Here is a 12,296-nt window from a genome sequence, read left to right as displayed (position 1 = left end):
TGCTGTTCGCTCCAGCGTGGATTTTGGTCGGCAGGAAAAATGATCCAACCACCGGAATGGTTCGGTTTGTAATGCTACCGAACCGATCTCTTGGGAAAATGTATTCCACCTTTTGGACTCATTATACAACGCAATTTTCTAATGATGCAATCGCGAAGCTCGCCACTTGAGGACGCCACAGACCTTTAAGAAAAACTTTTTAACTTCAGACTTCATTTTTCCACAAACAACGCATATTTTGCATTTTCTAGCAGCTATTTTATTAATCGTACATCGGCTTTACTCTTTACGATTTTGGATGGTTGCCTCAACCTAAGAAACGTCATAACACACAGGTGAGGTAAGAACTTCGTTGTTGTATATTGCAAATTAGTAGCAGCTAAGCTTACTCTCGTGCAATTGAGGAATGATCATGATTTTGTACAAAAAATAAAATAAAATGCAGTAAAACAAACCCCTACAGTATTAAAATCGATACATATAATTGTTTAGGTTATAGTTTGCGTTTTTTGTTTTCTCTTTAACTTCAGCTCTTTTCATGTTTGGGGGGTCTGATTGTACAAATTATGAAATATTCGATGTCCCAATTTTGCATATCGTCCAGACAACAATTTGGATAGTATCGTCTAAACGATATATCGCCCAGCTAGTCTGATGTTTGTGTACCATTACGACATCCTTCATGAATAAACATGACTTCTGATGTTTGTATGCGGAACTTACATGCAATCAGAGATTAACGGATATTTTTCAAATCATCCACCAAATTATCATCTCTCCCTTTACAGTTTGACAAGTTAACAACAAAACCCTAACCCTAATGATTAATAAAAAATAAAATAAAAAAATAGCATGAAATAAATTTTAAAGCAGGGATAAGAAAGCTGTAAAGTAATCTCTGGCTGTCTCTGGTTTCAATTTGCTCGCTCCGCACTTCTTTCATGCGCGCCAGTGTAGGCGTTCAGTTCTCTAAGCATTGGATTGTGGGAAATAATTTAGAGAGTATTGTGGGTAAAAGTAGTGAATGAATGTAGGGAATGATGTCGTTCACTCAGAATTCGTAGTGAATTTTGTAAAGGTTCAACAGGACTTTTATTTTGAAACGGTATTTCGGGATGACGCCTTCATGTTAAACCCGGTAGTGCAGCTCAATAATCGGATCATGTGAAACGATCAGTTGGATGATCAAAACATTAGTGTCAGGATGTGTTGACATGTTTTTAGAGTTTATATCAGACCTGCGCATCATCTGTGAGGTGAGAGAACTACAACATCACACTTAAACTGACATTTAAGAGCAAGTGTTTTCGTGTTATTTACCCTGTTTACACATTTGCAGGTTAGCTGAGATTACCAGACTATCATCATCATCCACTGTTGTTTAACATCTGATATTATTGTCTAACGTTACATTTGACAGTAACATAAGTAAAAATACCATGGCATTGTTTGTTTGAGGTACCTTGGAGGATAATGTTGTTAATACCATGGTACTGTATGTGTGAATACCATATTACATTTTAAATAAAACTATTCGTTTTAGTACATGATAGGTGTATAGTGTGGTATTGCCATGTTTTGGAAATGGAACTATGGTAAATACCATAATATTTTTGGAATTATACAATGTAAATTCATGAATATGGAAATCATTCAGTATAGATGTATTTTCTTGTTTAGATATAATGTCGGACCCTCTCTCATTTCTGGGGTGTGTGAGAAGAGGTCTGCGCTTAAATATGTTTAAGGATGTTGTTCGTCAATATCCTGCCATCTTCTGTATCTTCACCTTTATGATCGCCTTCACCATCATCCTCAACCAGTGAGTATCTTTCTGGAGCATGTTATTTCCCCCCTCAATTCCACTTATAATGTCAATCAAGGTTTTTGCTCCAATTTTTTATTTTGTACCAGTTTAGCTTTTCATAACAATTTTCCAGGAGCTCTACATGCAATTGATCCTTTAAGATTGGTGATTAACAAATGTACCCACATGCTTACAGTAATGCATCCTGCCACTTTTTCCAGGTATATGCATATTCTCATGGGTTTCTGGTCGTTTTTGGCTGGAATTATCACATCCTACTGCGTCCTCAGCCCAGAATACCTGCTGCCGAATATCCTCATCTCTGTAAGGTGCAAGAGGAAAGTAAGTGTGTCCATTAGGATTTGAGAAGTGTCTAATGAGAGTCTTTAATAAGAGATTGCTCACTTATACAAAGTGTTACGAACCTTTAAAGGTCTAGGGCAGATACCGCAACATTTATTTTAGAGCCCGACCGATATATCGCGATATTAGGCATTAGAGGCCGATATTAGGCATTTTCCTAACTATCGGTATCAGCATTTATAATGGCCGATAAATGAATATTTAAAAAAAATGCGGGTGTGGTGATTCATGTGGCGCTGCCAATAAAGCACCTAAAAGCTGTCACAAAGAACTGGCAAAAGTAATGGTTGTGAATACATCAAATATAGCAAAGAGACATTTTAATTGTTTATTAATAAACAAGTGTTTTCAGTCAGTGTCGCTGGAAAGTTGATGATGCTGACTCGCGATCTTCAGTGAACACGCCATAGAGAAATGCACATTTCAATATAGATATATTTCTCATGTCTATACGCTGGGTTTCGGTTCATTTAAGAGACGAGTTGCAGTTCATGCGCCGGCGCCTCCGTGTCGAGATTATCTATTGTCTGCTATATTTACTTCTTATTTAATAAATCCAGGCAATTGGTTGATGAAGCATTGATTAAAATTAAGATACAATTAATACAAAACGAAATTCACTTTAATGAAAGGCTTTGTGCTTTCTGTTTGAGGGTAAACAGCTGTTTTGACGAGAACAATAACGGCCGTGTATGGTTTATACACAGTGTTAAAGCTCATTCTGCCTATAACGTTACAACATCAAGCAATATTCCAATAATTTATATAATTATAACACTTTGTTTCACGTTTAGTAGGCCTACATTTTGCTTACTAATTTAAAATAGTATAAAAGTACTGTACATATATAATTAAAAACTTTTTCATTATGATATTATTAATTTTACTTTAGTAAAAAGATCTGAGTTCTTCCTCCACTGTTAGAGATTAGAGGAATTAAGACTAAAAATAGAAGATAATAAGGTTGTCAGTGACACTCTTTTGATATATTTATTGATAAAAGTTATGTTTTATATAACGTGACTAAATTAAAAGACAAAGTCGTTAGTGAAGATTATGCAACAGTATTCAGAATATAATATAATATAACATGCAATGCAAACTAGTTTGGTTACAGCTCAAATGTATCATTCTCATTCTATCATTCCCCCTGCCTCCATTAAATATCTGTCACACAAGTGTTTGATCACCATATTTGAGTGATCATTGCAAAATGTTTATATATTTATTCTGTTTATACTGTGTATTCTATATATAGTACCCATCAAAAGTTTGTACACACCAATAGGAAAGTGTGTCCAAACTTTTGACTGGTACTGTACTATAATACATAATATTGCTACTGTATTATAATATACACATAAATAATATCGGCCGATATATCGGTATCTGGGTTTTTTATCGGTATCGGCATCGGCCCCCAAAAATCCATATCGGTCGGGCCCTAATTTATTTATTAATGTACTGCTGAAGGTAGGATATGGTGGAAGAACACATGACAGACTCTTCTCGAAGGGAAAATAAACTGGACTTTATTTACAACAAGCCGAAGCCACTAAATCCAGTCAAAACAACAATAATAAGGTGCACTATGTACAAAGTAATTGGGTAAACAAACAAACAATAAACAGGAAAAGAAAGATAGCGGCGCCAAAAGAAAGAACAAAATATAACAAAACAATCCTTAATCTAAACCTAATCTAACCAAAGAAAAATGTAGAAAATAAACCGAAAGCTTCAGTGCATCCGGCACCTTAACTAAACTACCTAACAAAACATAAATACAAGGAATGACGCTCACCTCCTACCTAGTGTGTCTAGACAATCATCTGCTACGGGTGCAGTGTACATCACGATATACTAACCTGCGTTTCTTAACCGACATCTCCGAGCAAATGAAAAGGTAGGCAACACATCAAAACTAACCTCAAACATACTTAGAACTTGTCTAGTACCGAAAGTACGAGAGAGTGAGCTAGCGACATAGAGAAGATCATAAATACAACAACCAACACGTGACAAGTACACTAACGTGCACAGAATAATGAAAACAAACACAAAACATGTGTGGAATGTAACAAAAGTGATAAACCTGAGTGAGATAACATTTGCAGAGTGGTAGCCTTATTCCGGTGTTCTATGTTTCAAGCATTATGTGAACAATATGCAGCCCAATCAACCAAAATATGCTACAGAAAATGCATGTACACACCACATCTTCCTGCTCTTGATAATGCTTTATTATCACAGAAGTAGTGGTCTTCTGTCATTTATTCATTCTTCTTAACCAAAAGTACAAAGAAAAGATTTTCAAAGTTTTCTCTGACCAACTTATGTATATTTTGTACATATAAAAAACAAATAAAAAACAAATTTTAATTTTGATGGCTGCAACACACTACTAAAAAGTTGGGACAGAGACAAAAAAAGTGAAAAGCTTAGAAATTTCCAAGGTAAAAATTGAAATCGTTAATGCACACTACTGCACACTTCCGACACAGGAAACTGATTTAACACCCAAAAATATTTCTGTATGTATGTCATTATGGAGGAAATTTTAAACATGAACATGTATATCTGTTTACTTGCAGAAATTGATTTAGAATAGCCTAAACAGTAAATATTAAAACAAGCCAATGTTACTATATTGCACTATATTGTATTAAAATTCAAAGTTTACCATGCATCATTATGGAAATAAAGCAGTCAGCGTTATTTGTCTGAATAAGTTATGCTGCGTGATTTTATTTACTGATTGAGCAACATCTATATTTCAGACTCTTCGCAAATTCTATGGCGTTTTACTAGAATTACAGTTTTCATACAAGTAAAGTGTTATGTAGGCTATACATTGTTGAATTAATTATTAATGTAACCATCATTTAAAATATTTATGGATATTATGAGTTTAGGTCTGGTAACTAGTTGTAATAGATCTTAGCTTCCTCTCCATCTTCACACTTTTTAGTTCTGCTATTAACCATGAGTGGGCGCAGTCGAGTTCCTCCACTCACTCCTGGGCCATCAGGCCCCCATTCAGGCAGGAATGCAGAGGCATCCTTGTCCTCTTTCTGATCAGAGTCAGAGTCTGTATCTGAGTTTGGCTTAGACTGCACATGCACCATTCTGAGGGGCTGGTTGCATAAACTGGTAAGACTAGTCATACAAGTTAGTCATCACATTTGTTCATAACTGTTTTAAGTCAAGTACGTAAAAACGTAGATTGGTTTAATTTGAAACCAAGAAGTAACACTGATTTCCCCTTGACTAATCATTAATTGGTCATACTAGTACTTAAGTCACAGACACGTATTGGCTATGTTTATATTTATTCAGAATGCACACTTTGACATTTATAATACATATGCTGAAGTGTCTCGTCCGCCCGCCGAGCTAGGGCTGCTCGATTATGGAAAAAATCATAATCACGATTTTTTTGGCCAGTATTGAAATCACGATTATGTAACACAATTATTTCACATGACTTTGGGAACGTGTTGCATTTATTAAAAAGACACCTTTCAACAATTCTTAAAAAAATTGAAATTTGAACATTTATTGTACTATTTGAACTATTAAACAGACCTGCAAACTCACAAGTGGTGAAAAAGGTGACATGTTTACGAAGTAATTTGTTGTAGGGGGGTCTGGGGCATCATCCCCCTAGAGACAATTTTTATGATTTTAACATGTAAATGAAGCATTTTGGTGCATTCTGACAAGAAAACATTTTGCTTCAAGACATTTGCTTCAAGTAAAAAAAAAATATTGACACAATTTGATTCCATATTGATTAAGTTGGGCCTATCAGGTACAGTACATAACAAGAAAAAAAAATCTCAACTAATGCTGTAAAGTAAACCATAAGGAACCCCATTTGGTGCATCATTCTAATATTAAAGGTTAAAAATGATTTTTTTGTAAACTACTTACATTTAAATCACACATAAGGAAGTTTTTATTATAATGTTCTAATACATTTTTAATGAATAATTATGTTTCTACTTTTTAAATGGTGTCTGTCATAAGTACATATAATTTATTTTGAAGCAATATTCTCATCAGCTTTTACATACTACGTGATTTTTACACCAGGGCGTTATTTACCTTTATAAAGGACAATTTTTTAAACCTTACTAAATATATGCTTTATCTTTCATGTCAAATTCTGACATTTGATCAAATTCACTTTTAATAAAAAGGGCTGTTATGATTTCCATTACACGAGAGTAGATGTTAAAACTTCATGCTGATTTGTACTCAGCTTTCGCCAAGATAAGCACCAACTAAGACGTAGCTTTACAGTAATCTATGCTTCTCCATCCATTTACGCTCCTTTCCATATGGTGATGTGAATCTCCGTCTGTCTGGTGTTAATAGCTGCAGTGTATTTTGCGCGGCTGCAACCACAATGCGGTCTCCCCATGACAACGTCTGGATTGAGCCGAGTAGGGGACATCTCTAGGGTCTTCAAGTGGGCACCTTTCCGTCCTCAGTGTTTCGTCGACTAGCCCACGACACCTCAAGAGGGCTCGACAGTGACTCTGGCATCCCAGAGTCACCCCCCTCCGTCCCCCACTCAACTCAGCCCAGCTTACTGACCTTTACATCCTTCCTGCTGGTGAGGTTACTCCTTTCTCGTAGTTCACATGTGACCTAACCACAATCTCTCCGCAACCCGACCATACGCGCCAACCCGTTTGACTAAGGCTGTCGTGCCCCACTTCCGACGTTAAAGCAGGTTCAGTGGCAACGGTTCCGTATGGCATATTACCGCAAAACACAATATCTGTCCTAACACCAATCCTCAGTAATTACTATGCAAACTATACAAATAAACCAACAGACTCTTCAAGTTTTTCAAGAATTCTTCGAAACCGTAGCGTGGCGGCCTGTACACAGCCAGCCAGAATCTTTCCGTCTTAACCACAGCCAGTTGCTGCTTCTCTCTGCTGCTTCAGATAAGTGGTTTACTGTGCGACGCAACTCTTGGCCACTGAATCCGACGTCTCAGAGGAACCGGGTTGTGGAGTCCTCGACAACCCACTTCCACTGGATAAACCCGGACTCTCCATCTTCGCTGTTCTGCTTCAGTGGCCAGCTGAGCATAACACAGTTTTTTCCTCTCATTTGCCTCATCTACAGCATCCTCCCATGGCACTGTTAACTCTATCAGTTGAACAATGCGTGCTGATCCAGACCACAAAACAATATCTGGTCGTAGGTTAGTGGTGGCAATATCAGGTGGACAAATAAGCCGTTGATCAAGATCAGCCAGCATTTTCCAGTCCCTAGCAGCTTCCAGTTGTCCTGGGCGAGAATTGGTTTTAACACCTTTTCTTGATGGTTGCTCGCCTGGGATGAGGAATATTGTCTTCTGTGTGTAATGTTTTGCTAGAACAGGTGGCAACTTATTGGTCATGTTACGCTTGTCTTCCAATGCTACAGCCAAAAATCGGAGTACTTGGTCATGGCGCCAAGTAAACCAACCTTGGCTAAGAGCCACCTTACATCCTATCAAAATGTGCCTTAATGTGGCAGGTGATGAACACAAAGGACAAGAGGGATCCTCTCCTATCCAGAGGTTTAGGTTCTGTGGTGATGGGAGAACATCACATGTTGACCTGATAAGGAAACTGATCCTACTCTCTTCCATTGACCAAAGGTCTTGCCAGCCCATCTTGCGTTGTTCCACACTCTCCCATCTCATCCACTCTCCCTGCTTGGCCTGGGAAATGGCCTTTATACATCTCATCCTCTCCTCCTGCTTTCGCACTTCGTTGACTACCAGCTTCCTCCTTTGAGCTGGGGCTGCCTTGTGCCATTTAGTGAACTAAACTGAGCCCAAAACCCCCTCTTCCATGCTGTACCTGTCCCACGATATCACCAAATCTGTGGAAGGGCAGCCTTTGCCTCTTGCACAGATTTCTTTGCTGACCACTATCTACCAGTTTTTAACACAGGTGCTGCCTCCCTTATACATTTGTCGCGTGACTCTACTGAGGTCATTTCCAGTCTGACCTTGGCGCACTTAAACTCCTCGGTTAAAGCAGAGACTGGCAGCTGCAATATTCCTTTACTATAAAGTCCCACTCTGCTGAGGCAGCGTGGAACTCCCAACCATTTCCTGATATATGAACTTATTAGCGCTTCCAGCTTATCCATTGTTGTCAAAGAAACCTTGTACACCGTCAGTGGCCACAGCAACCTCGGCAGTAGGCCAAACTGAAAACACCAGAGTTTTAGTTTGCCTGGTAGAGCTGTTTATGCTCTTCAACCCTTCCACTGCTTGTCGTCTAACTTCACCCACTCGAACTGTGTCCTTTAGATCCCCATCGTACCATTTCCCAAGACTCTTCACTGGCTTCTCAGAAACTGTTGGTATTGCCTCACAATTAATGAAGAATGTTTTATCTACTACCTTGCCTTAACTTATCGAGATGCTCCTTGATTTAGAGGGCTTAAGTTGCATTCGTGCCCATTCAATGTTATCGGTTAACTTACCCAATAACCGACTAGTGCAGGCTACTGTTGTAGTCATGGTTGTCATGTCATCCATGTATGCTCTGATTGGTGGTAGTCTCATCCCAGGAGCCAAGCGTTCTCCTCCTATTACCCATTTTGATGCCCTAATGATTATTATCCATCAATTAATTAATTTGGACTGCAAATTACAACTGCAATAAATGATTTTATGAGATTGATGTTTAAATAAAAATATATAAAAAAAAAAAAAATCAATGATGCCTTTAAATAATAGATCAATAGGTGGCGGCAAGTGACCTTCTTAATAAATGAATTGAGTCATTCATTAAAACGATTCGTTCAAAATGCTGAATCATTCAATAACAAAACACAGCGCTTAGTGTTGCTTTTCTTTTGTAACTATTTTCGTCTGTGAAATAGAACAAAACCAGTCAATATTGCGTCTAAATTGTAATTGACTATATTAACTAGGCTACTTGTTTATTAAACTATAAATTCAATGTAACATTTGCAATCGTGATATTATAGAACAGCCCTTAGTCGTGTTATGTTACTAAACTATATCATATATTATAAATAAAAAACTCAACATTTTTACCTCAGTATGTTTCTTCTGTGAGTTTTTTGTGGGTGTTGTTACGCTCATTTGTTTTGATTTCTCCACTAATCGATTTGTCACACTAAACTACGCAAAAACCTTGGTGACACGCCTCTCTGTTCACGCGCAGTCTTCAAATCAAGCAACAGCAAAAGAAGAAGAGTTTGACCAATCATAGCGCTGGGTTGATTCCCCAAATAGCATGCGAGGATGATTGACAGATGCGTAAGACCTATCATTAAAAAGAGACTGAAAATCGGCAGCAATAAAGAATCCCGCTCGATCCCCATTCCCCCTTCCGCTGTCTGACTGATTTCATAGGCGAGGACAGTACAGTAGTCTCGGCACTTCTGACTCCTGAAGGTAAACGGGCTGATGTGGAAAGTTGAAATATTGTATTGAGTTAACTTAATCTGGATTCGATTATCACACGGGAGGGATCGCAATCGCATGGATTATCTTAAAATACTCCGTCATTCATGGTCACTCAGATAAGAGGAAAACATCATTCAACCATGCAAATTATAAAATGCTTCAGTAATGCTGAACCAGAGCCCGTCTACGGAGAGCCTGCCCCCGCCCTTATTAAGTCCTATTGTACAGCATTTTGGTTGTAGTTCCACCAGAGTTCCACTGGGGGTGATCGCCCATGAGTGCAAAAGAATGGGAGTTTATGGAGCTAGACGGCTAAATTTGTCTCTTTCACCCGATTGACGATTTTAGACTATTGACCAGCAAATGTTATATGCAATGCAATATTAATCATGAATAAAAAATGGTTTTGAGCAGTATTGAAACTTTGGGCTTTCACTTGAAACTTTAAAAAAAAATCCACTTTTCCCCGACAAGCAGACAAGAGCTAATGTAGAGCCCTGAGTTCATTCTCGATTTTTTTCATTTTTCATGCTGTAAAGCGGAACGGATGATCAGGTCATGTGCGCTCACGCTGCCGTTCGCTTGAACAGAGGCGCTACAGTGAGACGTCTATGGTCTCACTCCAGTCAATGTTATTGTGAAGTTTATTGTGCTTGCAATTTATGACTGTATAAGCTGAGAGAGTTTATGTTTTCTCAATCAAATCATATAGTTTCCTATTAATTCAATAGAATGTGTGAGCTTACTAGGATATACCAATATGATGGCGCGTTGGCTTCACTTTTTATGACCTCATGAGCAATCCAGTTCTCTATATAGATCACTGGTTATGAGTCGACTCATCACTTTGTGCCAAATATCATGAGAGATTTGTCAAATCAATTCAAAAATCACATTTCTAAATGTGAGTTTGCAAAGAATTTAGGTCTTTCACCATCTACCATACATAATATTGTGAAAAGATTCAGGGAATCCAGAGAAATCTCAGGGCAAGGCAGGAGACCACTGTTGAATGTGCATGACCTTTGAGCCCTCAGACGGCATTGCATGAGAAACCATAATGCTACTCTGTTAAATATAGTGTGTGCTCTGGGTTATTTTGGAAAACTGTTGTTACTTAACAGTCTGACGCTGCATCAAGAAATGCCACTTGAATCCCTATACATACGAGAAAGCTATACATCTGTTCAATGCAGAGATGCTGCTGAGTTCTCTGGGCCCGAACTCATCTCAGATGTTCCAAAACACTGTGTGATGTGGTCAGATGAGTCCACGTTTCAGCTTGTTTTTTTGGGAAAACATTGAGTTCTCAGTCCCAGAAACGAAAGGGACCTTCCAGACTTTCATCAGTGACAGGTGCAAAAGCAAACATCTGTCATGATATGGGGGTGCATCAGTGCAAACGGCATGGGTGATTTGCATGTGTATGAAGGTACCACTGATGTGGAGGCGTATATTGGGATTGTACAGAGACATTTAATATAGGGGTGCACGATATATCAACTCAATATCGTTATCGCGATATCACGTTGCCTGATATTATATCGAAAGTCTCGCGATAGTTATTCAATATTTTGTTTATGATGCGTCCCGTCCAACATGCACCTCTTGGAAAATACGCATCGCTTGGTAGCGTAGCATTTCCCCATGACTCATTTCCTGGTTCTCCTTCTCCATAATCAACATGAAATCAAGGAGAGGGTTAACTTTTCATGCTAGAGACTCAATATGACTCTAGAGTCGCTACTCGCTCCAAAGCTAATTGCCGTCACTCTCTCACTTCTCCCTCGCTCTACCATACAGTCCCCACATACACACACTTGCCGGCTCGACGCACACACCCGCGCATAAGTATAAACATCAGGCCAACCGGATAGCTATCTGATTTATCAAAACGATTCAATAAACACCTGGTCACATAAATGTGTTTTTGCAAAATGGGTATAAATCTGATATTCAATTCCCGCGCTATAGACCCCTTATGCGCCAACGTCATTGAAAACTGAAAATTGAAAACTGGAGGCAGCCAATACAAACCAGCACAGATTCGGCTACATAGGGATCTTAAATTATTATTATTTTTATTAAATGTCATCTTGTTGTGTTTCTGGGTGCAAGAATCACCTACAGGATCCAATTTGAAATTTTATCGCATAATGTTTTCTAAATTATTGTGATTATTTGTGAATCATCTATGATTGTATACATTGTTGTGATTGATTGTGATAGACTTTTTGAAGAACCTGGTAAGAAAGAATAATCAAATACATAGTTGATTAATATAATTTTAATACATAAAAAATATTTTTATTTCTAGAAAATATTCATATCACTAAAATTGTACTGTAATGTCACTCTTTACATTGTCATCTTCTGGCCTTAGCGCTGGGCTGGACCGCGCAATGTAACGTTGCCACAAGTCGACCATTATTCATCACATAGTTATAGGCATCTAAAGATTTATATGCCCTCAGTTTGTCTTTACGCTCGGTTTCTCTATCAGGTAGGTGTAGAAGGCAGGCCAATCAACCAAGGTGACGTTAATCCTGTCATATCGTCCATCTGACTGAGCGTGTATGGGTCGGCAAATCTCGTTCCTTCCGTTAAAATGAACTTGTGCAAATAACAATCGCGGTCCTGCACAGTGAGTGACCTTGCACATTAAGA

The 12,296-nt window shown here is 38.3% G+C and overlaps 1 protein-coding gene across 3 annotated transcripts in view; it reads left to right on the top strand.

Moving 5' to 3' along the window:
- Positions 1 to 1,099: 1,099 nt before the first annotated feature.
- Positions 1,100 to 12,296, top strand: part of snx14 (sorting nexin 14) — a 116,966-nt gene continuing 105,769 nt past the window's right edge. For 2 of the 3 annotated variants that reach the window (XM_077219644.1, XM_077219643.1), the window contains exons 1-3: positions 1,102 to 1,256; positions 1,681 to 1,822; positions 2,029 to 2,149. In XM_077219644.1, coding sequence (XP_077075759.1) covers positions 1,686 to 1,822; positions 2,029 to 2,149 — 258 coding nt within the window. In that variant the 5' untranslated portion in view covers positions 1,102 to 1,256; positions 1,681 to 1,685. Of the gene's footprint in view, positions 1,257 to 1,680; positions 1,823 to 2,028; positions 2,150 to 12,296 lie in introns of all 3 variants that reach the window. The other variant, XM_077219645.1, reaches the window with a different exon arrangement.

Source organism: Siphateles boraxobius, unplaced genomic scaffold (genome assembly GCF_051911475.1).
Source record: "Siphateles boraxobius isolate OS27281-9 unplaced genomic scaffold, OSU_SipBor_1 8, whole genome shotgun sequence".
Lineage (NCBI taxonomy): Eukaryota > Metazoa > Chordata > Actinopteri > Cypriniformes > Leuciscidae > Siphateles > Siphateles boraxobius.
This window is presented reverse-complemented; position numbering and strand designations above follow the sequence as displayed.